Raw genomic sequence first — 19350 nt, 5'->3', positions numbered from 1 at the left:
CTAATAATTAATTTTTCTGCGGTCATTTATTACAATGAATGACCCGATCAAATCAAGATATATATATGGGACGGGTCAGTAATGCTTAATTCAAATATATAATAAGGGACGACATGAGGAATGGGAAATAATTTGCAATCATTTTCCTTCTAAACGGAGAACGTGGCTGACACATATTTCGTTAAATCAACGTTAACAATACTTTATATGTCAGACGCTTTGGCCCTTTCACGAAGTTGACCCATGGCTCATCAGACCAGCTCGGCCCAGCACTCTGGTCGGCCAAGTTGACTGGGCAGAGTTGGTAAATTGTTGTTAACAAAGAAATGGAGAATATCAGATTTTCAACAAACATAAAATCTTCATCACAAATATATACACACCGCATTATTCTATAACAAAAATATTCCTTACCAACTAAATCTGAGGTGACATTGATTCTTGCTTGACATCAAAAGTGTATGAATAACGACCACAAATTGTTAGATTGTCAAAACAATAGTTGAGAGTAAACTATTTGCACATGGTTTTCCGTATATCCCAAACCAATTTATGTACTACGTGTATAAGTTGTAAAGTCCCATATCATCTTATAATGATGAAGAAATTCTAAAATAAGCTTGGCCCAAAACCTACACGTATCCTTAGTTCCAACCACGATACTACAACATACTACCTTTACATCAAGACCACCTGGCCAACGTTACCAATTTTTGGTGGTCCCTGGCCTTGGATAATGTTTGGCATTGACTCCTGTCTATAGACAAGATGTTATTGGTCCTAAGAGTGATCTCATATCATTCCTAACGATCCTAACTCCAACAGTTACTAGTGTGATAGCATCAGCTCATGAAAAATGTTAAGTCTTACCAGCAAAAGGCTAAACGAAACCTATCACAGTTGCCATAAACATGTAAAAATTCAGCTATATCTTGACTTGCTAAAATGTCGTATTCTCAAGTTCTCAGCTGACTGGTAAAATGAACTATGGTATAGCTGCCTGGTAAACTGTGTTACAATTACTGTACTTTTAAAATTACGATGCATCTCTGATCTTTTCCATCTGAGCGATAATATTTTACCGCTCAATTTTCTTCTTGAGTGTATGCACTTATGAAAAATAAAAATAGTCTCAGACTTCACTTAAGTCTTTTCCTTTCTTACCTTTATAGATTCTTTGTCCTTTAATCTCATAAAGGACCCGAGGAAAATTTGTGAATTGTCTTTAAATGGGATATACTTTAAGGCATGGGTACAATATTGTTAGGGAATGTAAGTTATCAGATAACTTTGGAATCTACCTCTCAATAGAATAGAACATGATGAGTTTGACGATACAGGTCCAATTGTCCTAACTTTGTCTATTCTATGAATTTCAAAGTAGGGTAAAATTTCTCAACACTGACTACACTTTGATTATGAATAGCAAAAATTGAATGTTATCTTTGGTACTTTGGTACTATTTGGTGATCAAAACGAATCAGTTCACAATGTGTTGTACTTGTCTCAACCTGAATAAAGTCAAAGTGAAATAGTCCAAAGCTTTAGTGTCATGGTCTCACAGAGAAGTAGACATAACAGAAGATGCCAATACTGAGGATGCACACGAGCAGCACGTTCAGGACCATCCGTATGAGCGGCTCCTGCTCAAGGGTCTGCAGACGAGCCTTGAAGTCATCCGGCTTCTCCACTGGCTCCTTGGTCTTCTCATTGAAGCCACAGTACCAGACAAACAGCCTCTTGTACCAAGGTTGCTCTGTAAGAAATTGGAGAATTTAGTGAAGATAAAAAGGGATAAGATCTCAGATAGGGGTGGGTAAGAAAATTCAGGTACAGGTACATTTTTGTACGTCAGTTCTAGGTCCGGACCTGAACCTGGACCTAATTGTTTGTGAATGGGCAATGCTCAAAACAATGGTCCATTTCGCTACAAATCTGTTTGTTGGAATATCCCATCTTAACGTACACAGTGCTAACTGCCTCTGTTAAATCAGACCAACTTCTACAGTAGAAACTTCATAAAAATGAATTTCGACTCTCCTCTACTTCGCTCTTGCTATTTTCTTGGACCATTTAGCCTCAAAACATGTGAATGCCTGCTGCCATAGTGCTGATCTGTTCAGTTTCTAACATCCAACATCCAGTCCACTTAACTTTTTCAGGTCCAATTTTTCTGGACCGGGCCAACAAGAAAAAACGGTTTGTACCCATCCCTAGTTTCTGATCATGAGGTCACAACTTTGTTGTGTATGACATGCAAAGTCATATCCTTGTTCTGTATACTGTGATAAACTCACTTTATCTTCTTAGTACCAAATCTTCACGGTCTGAGAAAATTCAACTTGTTCTCAGGACTAAATGTTCACGGTGGCAGCAGGTGCACGCAAAAAAGTCAGTGATTTATTTGTTATTGGTAATGATAAGTTCACGTTACAGTTGTCACTGTGAAAACCGTGAACATAACAGTACATTGAAAAAATTAGGAATTACAGTAATTTTGTTTAATCAAAAGCTGATAGAAAGGAATTGATAAAACTGACCATTTTCCACCATGACCTCCCCATCGTCCTGAGTCTTGTCGCCTCTGGCCCCCTCCTCCTCCTGCAGCTGTTCTAACTTGTTCCACATCTTCACATCGTCGTCTCTGATGGAGCTGTTCAGGTAGGTCCAGTAGGTGGTGCGCACAGTCTGGGGATGGAAACATTTCTTTAAAAGAGCTGTTTGTAAACAGTTGAATAAATAAATAAATAAACAAACAGCTGCTCTAACTTGTTCCACATCTTCACATCATCGTCTCTGATGGAGCCGTTCATGTAGGTCCAGTACGTGGTGCGCACAGTCTGGGGATAGAAACAGTTCTTAAACTGAAGATGTTTGTTTTGTTTAGTTTTTTGTTTTCTTTTTGATTTCAGAAGACACTTTGACACAGAACAATTTTGAACAAAGAAGAAGTAAAAGTGTATTGCCTTGTTGCAATTTCAATGAAATAAATAGTAGATTAAAGTCTGGAAGGACATTTTATGACATTAGTGTATGTTTTCTGATATATTTTTTGAAAGTCTTTGGCATATTGTGTTTATTTTGCTTTGTACAATTTACAGCATGGCTGAAAACATTTGTCCTAGAAACAACCAAACATTGATGTGCGCATGGACGTCATGGGCTTACTGTAAATTGTAAGAAGAAGGGTAACAGGTTACTTACAAAATACTCCGGCAGAGGCTGAGTGAGCAGGGAGATAACCACAGTGAGGATGATGGTGCTGACGAAGATGATGAGGGCGTAGTACATGTAGTGCAGGGAGACGATACCAGGGGGCGCCACTTCCACGTGGTCCCCGCAGCGGACGTCCTCGTACAGGAACACCAGGATGGTGCGGACCAGACCGATCACTACACCTCCCATCAGACCCCAGAAAGCTCCCTGGAACAGCGGCAAACAATAACAACACATGACAGTGGTAGGTAAAATTTCATTTCCATTGAAGAGTTTAAAATTCTAATTCGTTAATTCGATAACTTATCAGGTATGATTCGCTCAAGTTTAGTGACATTTTGTGTGGGTCATAAGGTCTTGATAAAGAAACATGTGATAAAAGTTTGGCATTAAAGATCAAGCTTACATGTAAGAAATCCAGGAATCTTATTTAGGATTTATAATTCACTATTGAAAAAGCTGCCACTGCACTATGACTATCAAGATAAAATACAAACACAAACTTGAAACACTGCAACTTGAGTTCCCACAAAAATACCTGAATTTATAGCAGCTGTGATATTTTTGTGTGAACTCAAGTTGCAGTGTTTCAAGTTTCTGGTTAAGAAAATAATCCAATAACTCGCAATGGAGGGGCCACAGCAAAATAAAACCACTATGAACATTTCAAGGTTTACAGTAATTTACAAGCTTGGCTTGACTCACCATTTCGTTGCACCTCTTCCAAAAAACGCCCACCAGGAAGATGGCCGCGATGGCAGGGACCAGGTAGTCACAGATCTCCTGGATGTAGATGAAGAGCTGAGCCCCTGAGGAGGCCATGAGGATTGGTACCCACAGGATACTCACTACCGTCAGGATCAACATGATCACCCTAGTGGGTCAGACAGAACAAACAACAACACACATTTAGACACAAACCACAACATTGGCACTTTTTACAATTTACTTTACCCGTTACTTAGTTTCCGTACCCTCTGTAGGGTCCGTACGCAATATAGTGATCATACCCACAGTAGTGGCAAACAAAAAAAAAACCCAGACATTGAGACACAAACCAGAACATTGGCACTTTTTAGATTTACTTATTCCTGTTATATAGTGTCTGTGCCCTTTGTTGTGTCAGTACCTGGGCTGTAGTGCTTGTACTCCCTAGTGCCTGTAGGATCCGTTCTTAACATGTCCTGTAGTGTCTGTGGCACTGCACTCAAGTTAGTAACTTACAAAACAGTGCCACCATACACACAGTACAGACAGAAGATAGAGGTAGTCTTTTCTTTTACCTCCCTGACCGAAGTCAGGTACCCATTTTTAAACCTGGGTGAAGTGAGGAAGGTCATGTAAAGGGCCTTTCCCAAGAGCACAACTTCGGGGGTACGGCGGGTACCGAACTTGGGCTCGCTCGGGACCTCTAGATTCCGAGTCGAACGCTCTACCAGTTACGCCCCACACAACGCCACAATTTTTCAAGGTTCAATTGTGGATAACAAAAGTGTTTACCTGCCGACAATCATGAGTTCCCTGTTGCCGGCGTGGGGGCGCAGACGCTGCCAGATGTCGATAGTGAAGATAGTGGAGGCGGAGTTGTAGATGGAGTCCAGATCACTCATCAGGGCAGCCACCATCACGGCCATCATGATGCCACGAGCTCCTGGAAACATCAACATTACACATTTCTGTAGAATTTTACTATCCTATATTGTTTGATTACTAGAATTTTAAGGTCTACTCTGTATTTTTTCTTTCTTTTTTGTAGTTTATACTTGACCGTACAAAAGCCACTGAACTTTTTTGTCATGTCAGCAAAGCTTTCTTTCAAACAAGGCTTCTTGAAATCTAAAGGGTCTGGGTTGAAATTCGTATCTAGCAGACCCCAGTTTTGTGCCATTGGAAGTAAAAATCAGAGGCTAGAATTTTGTTACTGTAATACTGATGAAAGATAGTGGATGCTATATGAAACGTCTGTTTCCAAAATCATTTCTAGTTGCTTGAGTATCACTAACTGCTTTTTGGCTAGAATTTTGGTTGGGAAGTACAGCCGGAGGTCCCATGTCTGAGAACGTACAGCCACACGTTCAGCATGTTAAAGAACCCACCACACTTTTCACAAAGAGTAGGGCTCATTCCCATAGTGAGTGGATCAAACCTTAGAGTCTGGTCACGTTTTGAACAGGTCACCTGTTATGTATGTCAAGACTGCCACAGATGTGGTAAATCACTATTTAGGAAAGAATTATTAGATAAAGAAAAGCTTATCTCTACAATGAAATTTTCAGGCATCTACAAGTCTAACTTTCAGAAATCAAGCAGGTATAAGTGGGTTACAAACGGGGACTGAATGTATCAATGGTCCTGTCCACGGTGCTGAATGCCTGGTTTACTGAGGACTGTGTGTTTCAATTTGTCCTGTCAGTGGTTCTGATGTTGTCTGACCATAAGGAACTATGCTAACATGATTTACATTTAAGATACAATTGCATATGATCCTTACGAGTTAGTGGTTTAACCACTTTTTCTAGTTAGCTGTACTCGAATTGTTCTGCTAGTTCATTCTAGTGACACTGAAGAAGAGTGATGGATGTCACTCGAAACGTCCGGAAGTAAATATCCGTTTTTTTTCCCAGTTGTAGAGATTGAATTGTATTTGAATGTCCTGTCAGTGGTCTGAATGTCTGGTGTACCGAGTACTGCATGTCTCAATGGTCCTGTCCACGGTACTGAAAGTCTAAGGTACTGAAGCCATGAACATCCATTCTGGTAATCTGACAATGCATTCCTGTGTCATTTCTAACCTACATGAGTGGATAGAAGCCCTAACGTACCTACTGGCATTAACTTACCTACTGGCGAATGAGTGACAAAAAAGAAAGTGTTAACATTTACCTTATAGCAATCAGGCAGTATTTAAGTGGGCTACAAAGTAACATACTCTGGGATACACTATGCTGAGGTCATGAACATCAAATCTGGCAATCTGAGAATGCATTGACCAGTCCTGTACTATTTTATACCTTAGAAGCCCTAACTTACCCACTGGCATGACCCCCAGCACCAGTTTAGGGTAGGCGATGTTGGTACAGCCGTGAGAGTTTCCGCACACCTCCAGACATGTGGCAGGGTCGGCACAGCCCACCTGATCTGGAAACATTAGAGAGCAACAATCATGGTTTGACTGCATTCAACTGGAATTGCTTGCGCAACAGTAAGGGACAGTAGTTGGGAATTAAAGTGAGCAGTAGTTGTGGCATGGTTCACACACACTCACACACACACACTCACTAGTATCCTGTTTATCGCGAGCATTAGGCATGCTTTTTTGGGAGTAAAATTTGATTGCATGGCCTAGAAACTGGTCCTACTGCCAATCCTTGGTTGATTACATGTAGTGCTTGGTGGAAAGGATGGAGAAAGTCCTGAATGAGTGACAGGGTCTTAAAGCATTGCTTGATATACAGCTGAGTCTTACTGGGGAAGAGAATCCTGCTGACCATCCCGGGAACGACCATCATGAACATGGGCAGGATCTTGATGAACCCGGCCATCAGGGTGGCTCCACGGGCGTGGTCCAGGTTCTTAGCTGCCAGCGCCCTCTGTACTATCACCTGGAGAAAAATATACAGTACAACTCTCATCAGTCTTAACTGCCAGCGCCCTCTGCACTATCACCTGGATTGAGAAACATACACAAAACAACTCTTAGTCTAAAGGGGAATATAGCACAACAGCTCACTGCTTTATAGATATCTGTATGATAATTGTGTATCTACATGTATATATCTGGTATAGTTCTAGAGATTGCAAAAATGATGTAGTTCCAGCGAGTGCAAGAAAAACATTAAGGGATCATACACTGTAGTAGCCACTTATTGAATGATTACTAAAGCATATTGCAAAATACTTGCAGTGGTTTCATGTTTGTGGTTTTTGTGGAGAGCTTACACCACAAACTTATCACACTGCAAACATGAAATATGTTTTACTTTTTTTACAGTTACTGTAGTGAAGTATTGAATGCCCTCTTTCCCCTCCTGACGTGAAATCAAGTCCTCACAAACTTAAAATGGTTTACAGTATATTATAATTTTAAGTATACCTGGTCAGTGCACCAGTACCAGATGGAAGCAGGGGTCTGGCCCAGTAGGAAACCCAGCCATGGCATCTGGGGGTCGTTGATCTCACGCAGCATGCTGCAACACAGGAAGCACATCTGCTTAATATTCCTCACTCAGACGTTACATGTAGCCTTGAATCCAAGGCAGCATGGAAGTTGTCTGTCTGTTGACTATCCTTCTGACAATGTGAGGAAAAGAAGATAAATACAACTTTATTTCTCCCTTCCAACAAGATGTCAAATCATCTTTCATGCAAGATCCAAAAATTACAAAACTTCACCAAACTGGAGGAAAAATTACAGTGGCTTACACGAATGAGTCATCTGAAGGGATGCCACACTTCCCATACTGTTCTGTGTAGTTGTTCATGGTCAGGTTGAACTGTTGAGCATGAATGTACTCCTTAGTGATGTTAGGCATGGCCTGCATAAACTGTTCTCTCAGGCCTCCCCATCCTCCAACACGAATCATGCCTGGGACACAGAGAGAATACATATTCATCATCATCTGGGCGTGCTGGTTGCACGGATGGACATGACATATTAAAGAAAGAAATATTTCGTATTTTCCTGTATGTACAACACTTACCTTCCTTTCTCTAAGTTTGCACCCTTGTATCAGACTTGTATCAGCAATGTGTCATCCATACAATCATGTTTGTAAGCCCCTCCATGCGTACTATACATGTATAATTTTTGGTCACCTTCATCAATGGGGTAACTTAAATCCGTTGTTGAGTATTTAGGTATATCATATAAACTTGAGGAACGGTGCTTTCAAACTGCTATATTCTCAAAGTATCGCAATTTGAAACCACTGTCCATGGACTTGATCACGATATCACCAAAATCCCGTCTTACAGTAAAAAACAATCATACATTTGGTAACACATTTATCATAAGGTACTTACTGACAATCATGAGTGCTACAGCCCCCAGCACCATGAGAACAGCCTGTAGAGTATCTGTGTAGATCACAGCAGCCAGGCCACCTGGGGGCACAAGAGCAATGGTTTAAACATCTCAACATCCAAAATATAAAATTAGTGTGGGTTATACATACATGATGAAGAAAAACAAGATACGGTACTTAAGAAACCTTACTTACGTACTTACATAGCATATACGTCTGCAAAGTTTGCGAAATTTCAAATGATTACACTTTTTTTTTTTTTTCGAAATCAAAACCTCTTAGCACATTTCCTAATTGTTAATGTGATACTCCAACCAAAACGAAAAGGGTTGGTGAAAATGTATGATCTTGAGAAAAGATGCAAACCTTCTTGAATTAATGATCTCTGATTGAAAGCATCATTAAATGTTACACAGTAGCATTTATTACATTGTAGCATTCAATTGTTACAATTTGATAGCATTATATACTCCAGTGACTGGATTTTGATGTACACAGTTCTTACTAACCTGTGATAGTCACAATGGCAGTCAGGATCAGCAGAATGGCAATGGATAGGTACATGTTCCAGCCAAGAGACTGCTCGATGAACAGAGCCCCAGAGTACAGGTTCACCTGTGACATACATAGCAAACTTAAAGCTTCAAGATGACATCCCAAAAAAAACTGTTATACTTGAGATTAAAACCCAGAACCTTAAGATTCAACAACCTTAAATACAAGTTAGAGTGAAATAAATGTCTATTAGATGGACCTCAAAGTATCTGATAGAATGCGGAGCGAGCTTAAGTCTTTAACTTTGTCTAGAATTTTTGATACAGTTATCTACTTGAATGACTAAAAAAGATTCAGACGGATCTGAGAGATGTAAAGCAGCGACTCACTGACAGCTTGATCATCACGTATAGCACGAGAGACAAGACGGCGAACATGACGCGCAGCCGCTGTCCTCCGAACCTCTTCCGCAGCCACTGTGGCATCGTGGTTGTCTGGAGGGGAAGGCAACAAGATGGACATGTATCACCTCATTATTGAAGTGTACAACAAATTTATGATAGAAACTGTATCCCCAAAAGGCATAAACTGCAAGTACTGACAAACATGTCCCTATAGGTAAGAGTAACCAGTGAGTGAACAGCTAACTTTCTCCAGGGCTCGAAATTCATTTTGGGGAATAGGTGCACTGGTGCACCAAAACTAGAAAATTGCGTGCACCAAAATATTTTTGGGTGCACCACATAAAATAAAGTTAGAATATCAGAATAACATAATTGCAAACCTACAATTAGTAATTTGAACGGAGCTCTTCAGAAATCGGAAGTACTATGACAGTCATTTTATTATCTTTCTAACACACAGATGTCAAGAATATGGTGTTCACTTAGTATAATGACATCTTAACATACATAACCCTATCAAAATAGTGCACCCACAGAAAAAAATTTGGTGCACAGCTCCAATTTTGGGTGCACCTGGGTGCACAAAACCCGAGTATTTCGAGCCCTCATATGCTTGTCTCTTGCGCATCTGTTTCTCTCTTGCACATCTGTTTCTCTCTTGCGCATCTGTTTCTCTCTTGCCCATCTGTTTCTCTTTTGCACACCTGTTTCTCTCTTGCACACCTGCTTCTCTTTCGCGCACCTGTTTCTCTCTTGCGCATCTGTTTCTCTCTTGCGCATCTGTTTCTCCCTTGCGCATCTGTTTCTCTCTTGCGCATCTGTTTCTCTCTTGCGCATGTTTCTCTCTTGCGCATCTGTTTCTCTCTTGCGCATCTGTTTCCCTCTTGCACATCTGTTTCTCTCTTGCGCATCTGTTTCTCTCTCACGCATCTGTTTCTCTCTTGCGCATCTGTTTCTCTCTTGCGCATCTGTTTCTCTCTTGCACACCTGTTTCTCTCTTGCGCACCTGCTCCTCTTTCGGGCACCTGTTTCTCTCTTGTGCACCTGTTTCTCTCTTGCGCACCTGTTTCTCTCTTGCGCATCTGTTTCCCTCTTGCGCATCTGTTTCTCTCGCGCGCATCTGTTTCTCTCTTGTGCATGTTTCTCTCTTGCGCATCTGTTTCTCTCTTGCGAATCTGTTTCTCTTTTGCGCACTTGTTTCTCTCTTGCGCACCTGTTTCTCTCTTGCGCACCTATTTCTCTCTTGCGCATCTGTTTCTCTCTTGCGCACCTGTTTCTCTCTTGTGCACCTGCTTCTCTCTTCAGCACCTGTTTCTCTGTTGCGCACCTGTTTCTCTGTCGCGCACCTGTTTCTGTCACGCACCTGTTTCTGTCGAGCATCTGCTTCTCTCTTGCGCACCTATTTCTCTCTTGCACATCTGTTTCTCTCTTGCGCACCTGTTTCTCTCTTGCGTATCTGTTTCTCATGCACCTGCTTCTCTCTTGCGCACCTGTTTTTCTGTCGCGCACATATTTCTGTGGCGCACCTGTTTCTCTGTCGCGCACCTGTTTCTGTTGAGCATCTGCAGGGCTCGAAATTCATTTTTGGGAATAGGTGCACTGGTGCACCCAAACTAGAAAATTGCGTGCACCAAAATATTTTTGGGTGCACCACATAAAATAAAGTAGAATATCAGAATAACATAATTGCAAACCTACTTATTATAATTAGTAATTAGTATCTTCAGAAATCGGAAGTACTATGACAGTCATTTTATTATCTTTCTAACTCACAGATGTCAAGAATACGGTGTTTACTTAGTATACTGACATCTTAACATACATAAGCCTATCAAGATATTTGGGTGCACCCACAGAAATAAATTGGGTGCACAGCTCCAATTTTGGGTGCACCTGGGTGCACAAAACCCCAGTATTTTGAGCCTTGTTCTCCAATAACTATGAAGCTGCCTTTATATATTTAGTACTTTTAGCTGACAGTATGTTTCTTTATGTCAGTTTCAAGGTCCACTTACACTTAGATGCCACTTCTACATGCTTCCATCTGATCACTTTATATTGGATATAATTGAAACATCAGTCTCACCCCACAGGCGATGTAGACAGGAACAAAGATCCATCCTAGCAGCTGCAGTAACATCAGGGCCTGTGGACCAGTGCAACAACATAAAGCTTTGGACAATTTTGGTCATGACATACTGTTGAAATATGGCATTTTGTATAACATCAACACTTATAATTCCACCAAATCAAATGCTATAATACCACCAAAAATATGTGAATTTAAAGTGAGAGATGTACCATCTTGAGAAGGCCTCTGTATGACAGCGTTTTTTGACGTGACATGTTATGGCATGAGAGTTGATGTTAACTCCATTTTCATGAATAAGAGGAAAAATTGGGGTTGATAAAAAGGTAAAATCAATTTTTTATTATAAGAAAAACAAAATATCATCATCAGCCCACATTGAACTCCCAGGCTCCGACTCCGATCCCACCGGCCGCACCAGAGCCAGCCAACCCGATGAAATGTTCACTGCCGATGTTGGAAACAAATAAGGATGCCCCAACCTGAGGAGGAGAAATGACACTGTTGGACACAGACATGGGAGACTAAATGTGAGAGCATACAATCAATTGTTTCCATAATGATGGTGGATTATCTTTATTCTTACTACAACATGTACATGTATTCACGTATTCACCTGGTGACCGGCCACCAATAAGATACTACATTAAATTTTGTACCTTCAATCAAAAAAGTTGCTCGGGGGATTTCTTAGAGTACACATGTATCCCCCAAAATTAGTTAGTATACTGTTTCCAGACCAACAACTCATAACCTACCGGTAGCCAGATCATCGTCCTTCCAGCCAGGAAGAAACCGCTGACTGTCCCGCGGTTGCTGCGTCGCATCGCCTGTACCCAAAACAGACGATGCCTGGTCAGTTCATAATTCAACGTGCAATTCATAATGTTGATATGCGAGAAAGCCTGTGCAAAAGTAAAAGCATGCCGCCAAGCAGCCAAAATTTGCAACTCATACATCTTATAACTACATAATTCTCACCAAGATAGATAAATCAAAGAGTTTGCATAAGTCATTTTCATTCTATTCTCATCATAAAACTACTTTTTTTATAAAAAAGATCTTGCTAACATATTGCACTTCAAACAACAGACTTGAAAAGGGGTTAGTTTCTTTCTTTACATTAACTCAAATGCACAAACTTTCTGGTGTTAAAACATGTACTAGATAGATGTAGCTACTGACATATTGTACTCAATGAATAATCTGAATTCAAAACAAAAAGCTGTACAGGTGCAGTGGATGTGTGTTCCATTCTTAGTGTGATAGAAGAAAGAAAACTTGTGAAACAAAATGCACTATAAAAGACAGGCAGTTTGTATGCTATCATATGTTAAAAAGCTGTCCTAACGTTCAAAGTGCCGTCCAAGATTTTCCATATCCACACGTAACGGTATCATCAGGGATGCCCGAGCCAAGGGCATTATGGGAAAGCACAATCCTCTGCTCTGTGGACAAAGCAGAGGAAAAAAGCATACAAACAATGCTGATAGTGGTTAAATTTCTATAGCAGTAGCTATTTACTATTCAGTTACAGCAGTTGTGTCCCTATTGCCCTGCAATTCTTAAAGAGTAATTAACTAATCTGAATCCAGACATCTGCTAGAAGAAAAGGACCCAAACATGCATATATTTTCTGGGATGAAAATTTTTCATCAGTTAAGAAATGTTCCATTCAAAACTTGTCAAGTTTAGATGTAACTTTACTTATGACATGTTCACAAAAATGATTTTGTACATTATTCAAAATCCTGTGCATTATGGCCATATGACTATGAAGTTTATGACATGGTGAAAATGCCAATGTCTGACTAAAAAAAAAAGAAGTCTTTCTGTCCTTTGGACAAATTTATATCAAACAACAAACAATTATATTCAATCATTAATTTGCTACAAATAAAGAAGTTATAGATACAGTTATATCATGTGAAAATCCAATTCAAAATATTTTTTCTTGATCACATGTATAGGTGAACCTTGCAATTTTCAGATAACTTCAACCATACAATGTTATTCATGTGGCCTGTAGTATAACACTCCACCCCACTGGAAATACAAATGTAAGTGCAAACATTATCCTAGGTCCCCTTTCATTCAAATACCTTTCCTAAGTCAAAATATTTGCTCTGTGTGTGTTGAACTTGAAAACACTGTGTTTAACCAGTAGGCCTGTTTTTGTGAGCGCTTTTTGACAGCTGCACTTTCTACCTAACAAGCCATGCACTGTACTGAGCTAGAAAGAAGATTTTAGATCGGAAGAAGAAAAAGACCATTGTAGTTGTACACTTAGTCTTTAGGCTTCCCACAGAAAAGCATCTAAGTTAGACCATCATTGCATGAGCATACTAAATGAAGTCTGTAGATTCTACTGAAATTCAAAAGTCAATCCTTAACCTTAGTGAAAAATACATTGAATGATGTATCTATTGAATTAGTATTATATACAATTTCAAGATTCTGACTGATACTAAAATAATTGTACTGTACATTCAAGATTTATAGAGTAACCAATTAATGCCGGCAAGTTTGCTGTAGTTGTTTTCTCTTACAGTGGAAATGGCTGCAGGTACTAAATTGGGGACATACACGATTGTAGTTGTGACATATGCTGCCACTGTAGCTTTTCTTGAATTCTAAACAGAGAATAATTGAAGTTTCCCCTTACAAAGAGTTAACTGCAGCGGCAGCAAAAGGATTCTGAGATAAATACACACTTGTCAGTGTCACCCTCATTAAGTTCTGATAAAGCCCCCTTAGATCCAAAACAGTAGCAAAACATACATACCCATAGTCCAACACACACAACAGCCACGAAGTAAACAATCACGGCTACGATGTCGCCAGCACCCAGTCTGGTATCCAAGTCGTCTAAGGTCTCCACCGCCATTTTGTTGGCCTTTCTGCAAGAAAATGTGCCTGATTCTCAGCTAAGTCAGCTAGAATGTTGGTATTGTCCTGACCTTCGGTTAGGCCAAAGTGTCAGGGCCAGTCGGGTGGGCGGGGTTAGTATCTCAGGACTAATATAGGTGAACCGTGAAGCAAGACTACAATGTAAACAACCTCTGGTACTAGTGAAAACATTTGTTAAGTGAAAGCACAGGTAAGTTGAAAGTACAATGTAAATAACCTCTGCCAATACTTGGTGACTAATAATAGCACAATGTAAACCTAATCATAGGTGAATGGAAGCACTCTCCAATCAGAGGTTGGTGTGGAAAATTGTGACCTTCTTGTTCTTTTTCTACCCTCCGTTGGTGGGAGGGCATGAAGGGCAGTTCTTAAGTTCTACCAGTTACAAGTATACAGATACAGATACAGATTGCAATTTTCCCCACCAACCTCTGCTTGGATGGTATGTAAAGACACATGATAAAGTATATTACTAAACAACTTCAGAATCTGGAGGTTAAGGTTAACGCGTAACAACAAACCCTTGAAAAAAATGTAGTTCACTGTGGGTTTGCAGGCAAATGCCCCGCCCTTTTAGTAAAAAAGTCTGAGTCCCCAGAATGAAAACCCAACTGACTGGAACTAATTCTCTTGACAATTGATCCAGAGGAATCTGACAGAACCTGATTTATGACTTAATGACTATAATTACCAGATGCTGACCCTTAAGGCAACTTACCAATAGAACAGAAGAGCTGTATGGAAGGATTCACTGCATTCAGGATTTAGGATTGTTAAAAGTTAAACCCTTCCCGCGCCAAGGGCGGTGCCTATCTCTGGCGCATAGGGCGGTGCCCATCTCTGTTTCATTAGCCCTGGGCCACACACAATGCGAGCACTACAGCAGGGGGCTAGTCCACTGGTAGTGGTGTGTGTTCAACTTCCATACTCTTTCCCAAATGCTGAGTGCTAAGCAGAGAAAGCAGCATGTACCATTTTTATAGTCTTTGGTATGACTCGGCCGGGATCGAACTCACGACCTTCCGAATGCAAGGCGAACACTCTACCCACTAGGCCATTGCACCGGTTAAATGGATTTAGGATTGACTTAACCTTAATCTTCATCCATTAACCTTCAGTGTATCTTCATCCATTAAACTTCAGCACACTGAAGATACAATTTGCCAACCAATTCTCTATCTGTTACAGGGTCAGGCAGCAAGGTTAAACATAGTCATCGAAGCACTGATGTTGCATTGGCGACAGTGTTTACTTTCTCCCTGCTCCCTTATGCACTAAATTTGGTAGCCATCCTATACTTAAAAGTATGTCTTGTTCTGAAAAACAAAGCCTCTTTAGCAATGAGTATCAATGACTGAACTGTGCAGTCTATAAAGGTAAACATACATGTAAGTATGGTTCCATACCTTATCGATATGATAACTGTTCTAATTTCTTACATTCCTTGGTAATTCCTTAAAATAAATGACTACATTTATTTGCATCACATTGATTGATTTTTTTTCATGATGCAACAATACAGCTTACAGTCATTAGTGCCAGTGATAAGTTGCTAAGAATTTAAATATGTACTAAAGCATGTTTTGGTAAAGTATGTAGATGCCACTTTAAACTTTTGAATGTTTGGGCAAACTTCAGTCTTTGATGGTAACCACCTGCTTGTAGTCGTGAGGTGTTGAATAGCCTGGTGACCAAATCATAGCTACCGTAGCCGTATTTACCTTCCTGTATCCCAGCCATTGTCACGTTCACTTACACAACGGAACCAAGGCCATCAAAGTTCAATTAATTGTTTAATGGATGCCCCACACCTATTATTTGGCAGTTGCTAAAAAAAATTGATTTCGGTTACATTTTTTAATCACATTTCAATATTGTCAAGTTCATCATTGTTCAAGTTAGAGTAGTGTAGTCCAGTAAGCACTCCTGCCTCTGGAAATAGAAGCCTAGAGTTTGATTCTGGCTGTGTTGTTCATCTGATTCAGACATAATAAATGCAATGGACTATGGGAGTCAGTCTATTGTTGTACTTGTCGAAAAGTGATAGGGGAATTTTCTTGGTACAATGAACCTGAAAATACTATACATACTATAAGTGTAACACAGCATCTATCTTCTCTGGCACGACCAGTGGAAGAAAAGGATCTTGATTAAGTGATATCAAGATGACTTTCACTTTTAAGGCAAACTGTGTCAAATAATCCAGCCACCGTAAAGAGTAATAGCTAGCATTATGTTTGTTCATAAAACAATAGTACCTTTTCCTAAGCACTGTGTCTGGAGGTGTGGCTAAATATCTGGCTATTTTTTTATCCCCTTGTTACAGTACAGTACTCCAACAATGTTGGTCTGTTTGAATAAGAAGCAATTTGATTTAAGCACAGCACCAGACCTAACTTGCAGATTCACATAGGACACATTAAGTGCCAGCATGACTAAATATGGTCATAACAGTAGCTAACCTTATGCAGGTAGGTCTTATTAAGACTTAAAGTAAAGGTTAGCAAGGGTTCACAGAGACACGCTCTAGTGCAAATAGTGCTGCACTGAGATTCAGATAAACACAAAAAACTGACTACGGCTCAGTGCTGCTATCCTCCGCACCACAAACACACATAGATGGTCTTCAGGTGGTCCAGAATCGCGCTGCTCGCCTGGTCACAAACAAGCACTTTGACACCAACCTGGAAGACCTACACATGCAGTTAAAGTGGCAAACCGTTAAAGAAAGACTCTTCACAAATACTGTATGTACATTCCACAAAATTGTTAAAGGAAAGGCAACCCCAATGTATCTTCAAGCAATTACAAACAATTCAATCCACACATGAGCATCACACGAGGCTGTCTACTAGAGGAGCATTCACTCAATCAAAACCCAAGACAAACGCTAAAACAAGGACATTTGGCTACAGATGCATCAAAACCTATAACACATTGCCAAACACAACGACATCATACAACAACATTGAGTTCAAATCTAGGATAAAAGAGCTTGCGAAAACACGAGACAAAAGACAACCCCTGAGCACATGGTGGTAATGATTTTTATATTTCAGTATATCTAAGTTATATATTTATGTTGTGTTATTAGTACACTTTTGATTGGATTGTGTTTCAATCAATTAAGTTAACTTCTTCTGCTATTCATTATTCGTTATGTATGATCACTTATTTATTTTGACCTCTGACCTCTGCTTATTATTTTGCTTATTATTTTACGCTAATTATCCGCTTTTGATGTTAAGTTGTTTCTTTTTCATTTCATGTATTTCATTTATTCTTATTATTATGACTCCAGGAAGAGTAGTGGCATGATTTTATGATGTACACTAATGGAGATCGCAATTAAACAAACAAACTGTCATAGCCCAAGCTTGCTTTCAACATAAAAAGTAATTAAATGATATCATATGGTAGCTCAATATTAAGTGAACAATGAAGGAAGCACAAAAGTCAGTGGAGACAATAATCATTATTTGCCAGGGGTCTGCCTGAGGATAGCAAACATGAATAATGACAGTGTTAACTAAGAGCAATGCTTGTTTAATCAATCATCATTGTAACGTTACACATGGCAGAACCTGCAACCCCAGTTTCAACCCTGCACTTTAGGTGGCCCCTCTAGCGCTGGGAAAGACACGTATGATGCGCTCAGACTGAGAGATGGAAAGTTTTTTTTACCTCACTGTCTTTGGATGGATGGTAATATGGAAACTTTTAGAAAGCGTTCTCATTCTCATTCATTCATGTCCCTCAACTCCCCCCCCCCCTTCGATGCCCCATGCGGGGCCATTTGGGGGTATCACCATGTAGATGTAGTTGTAGCTCATACAATTACAAATTGTGTGCTGTATATATGTAGATATTCATGGTATTAAAGTAGAGTACAGTGTGGTTGAAGGAGGGTCTGCATGGGGGTCCAGACACTGCTGATGAAACCCCGATAGTAGTACGTATAATTCACACATTGAAGATTAAGGACCTGGCATGCGCAAATACGCAAAATCTGGTCGGCTCGTTACGAAGTACGTAAAACATGACGGCTTTCCTTTCGATCTACTGGAAATATGACCGTCTACACCTTTGGCAAAGTGCATGCATACCCCCAACTATGGGTGTGTCGCTTCTTCGTCTTCTTCTTCCGCTGCCTGTCTAACTTCACTGACCTAGTGCAACCCCATGATTAAAACAAACCCATAACCACGGATTGTAAACAAAGCAGTCACCCTGTTGTCGTGTGCTGTTGATCAGCTGGCGGGGAGAAAGCTGGGACAGAACGATCACAACAACATGCAAACAGCGCGCGTCTTTCGAATTCCTCCACGCCCTCGTCACTTGGAGCAGGCGCAGTAGTAGCCACGCACAATTCGCACGGTTCAAAAGAGACATTTAGCGGCTCACTGAAGTACTGCCATCAACATTTGCTGGAACTACTAGTATTTTTGGCGACGCCTCACAGACGAGCCTACTGGTATAGTATTATGTGCAGTCTACAAGTAGCTTGGAGTCCATCCTTGATTGCTTTAGACCGCTTCCGAAGGTTGCTAAAAATTGTTGATATTTTGGGAACTCATTACTCCACTACCTGGAGTTTTCAAGGTTCCTGATGATGATGATGGCCAATGAGCTGTTTTGTCAGCCTGACAGTCAAGTTTTGATTTTTGTCAAGTTCTCGTATGCACATGTACAGGAGCGTCACCTACAGATTTTGATACGTACAGCACCACCCTACAAACCTGTAGTATCGGTTGAGGAAGACGCCTTTTCGTCTCTACCAGACTGACTACGCTGGCTATTATAGGGAGAGAAAAATTGTCAGGGACGTTTTGCTTGGAGTTGGTCAGCCGCGCGGACGGGAAATATAAGCCATCTTGTGGACTGACTCCCCTGGCCAATTTCCCAATTTTTTTTCCCGAATTCTACGATCCCCGTACGCCTCGTAGGAAGGTCTGGAGGATGCTAATTTTTCGTTGGCTAGTGCTGCAATGCACGTGCACCTTTGCTATGGCTCGCAGCGGTATTCAGCCAATCACATATCGTGTCACCCTTAATCTTTTCGATAGTTGTGGTAAGTCCTTTTACGTGCAGAGGCATGACACCAAATTATGTAGCCTCCATAGCTGGCTCTCTGTTTTTTTTTTCGTCTTGCGAATTGCTCATAATACAAGTTGCTGGTCTTTTCTTTTCATACTGGTTCATTGTACTGCCT

General features: G+C 40.4%; 1 protein-coding gene across 3 annotated transcripts; it reads right to left on the bottom strand.

Annotated features, from left to right (window-relative positions):
- Nucleotides 1-365: 365 nt before the first annotated feature.
- On the bottom strand, nucleotides 366-18461 carry LOC118425695 (sodium/myo-inositol cotransporter-like). Of its 3 annotated transcripts, none has more exons than XM_035834734.1 (17): nucleotides 18368-18461; nucleotides 14014-14128; nucleotides 11987-12058; nucleotides 11606-11710; nucleotides 11226-11285; nucleotides 9125-9229; nucleotides 8750-8855; nucleotides 8239-8319; nucleotides 7639-7801; nucleotides 7310-7403; nucleotides 6683-6818; nucleotides 6247-6354; nucleotides 4717-4867; nucleotides 3922-4090; nucleotides 3205-3423; nucleotides 2541-2688; nucleotides 366-1756 (listed from the first exon to the last, which is right to left on the bottom strand). In XM_035834734.1, exons 2-17 carry the CDS (start codon nucleotides 14113-14115, stop codon nucleotides 1551-1553), a joined length of 2025 nt encoding a protein of 674 aa, XP_035690627.1. In that variant the 5' UTR covers nucleotides 14116-14128; nucleotides 18368-18461; the 3' UTR covers nucleotides 366-1550. The 3 variants fall into 3 exon arrangements, with proteins under 3 accessions (XP_035690627.1, XP_035690628.1, XP_035690629.1); XM_035834735.1 differs by having other exon boundaries at nucleotides 14014-14124; nucleotides 18368-18457; XM_035834736.1 differs by lacking the exon at nucleotides 18368-18461 and adding an exon at nucleotides 12580-12676.
- Nucleotides 18462-19350: the final 889 nt, after the last annotated feature.

The sequence above is a fragment of the Branchiostoma floridae genome, chromosome 11, assembly GCF_000003815.2.
Source record: "Branchiostoma floridae strain S238N-H82 chromosome 11, Bfl_VNyyK, whole genome shotgun sequence".
Taxonomy (NCBI): domain Eukaryota; kingdom Metazoa; phylum Chordata; class Leptocardii; order Amphioxiformes; family Branchiostomatidae; genus Branchiostoma; species Branchiostoma floridae.
The sequence above is the reverse complement of the archived record's forward strand: the minus strand, read 5'-3'. Positions and strand labels throughout refer to the sequence as shown.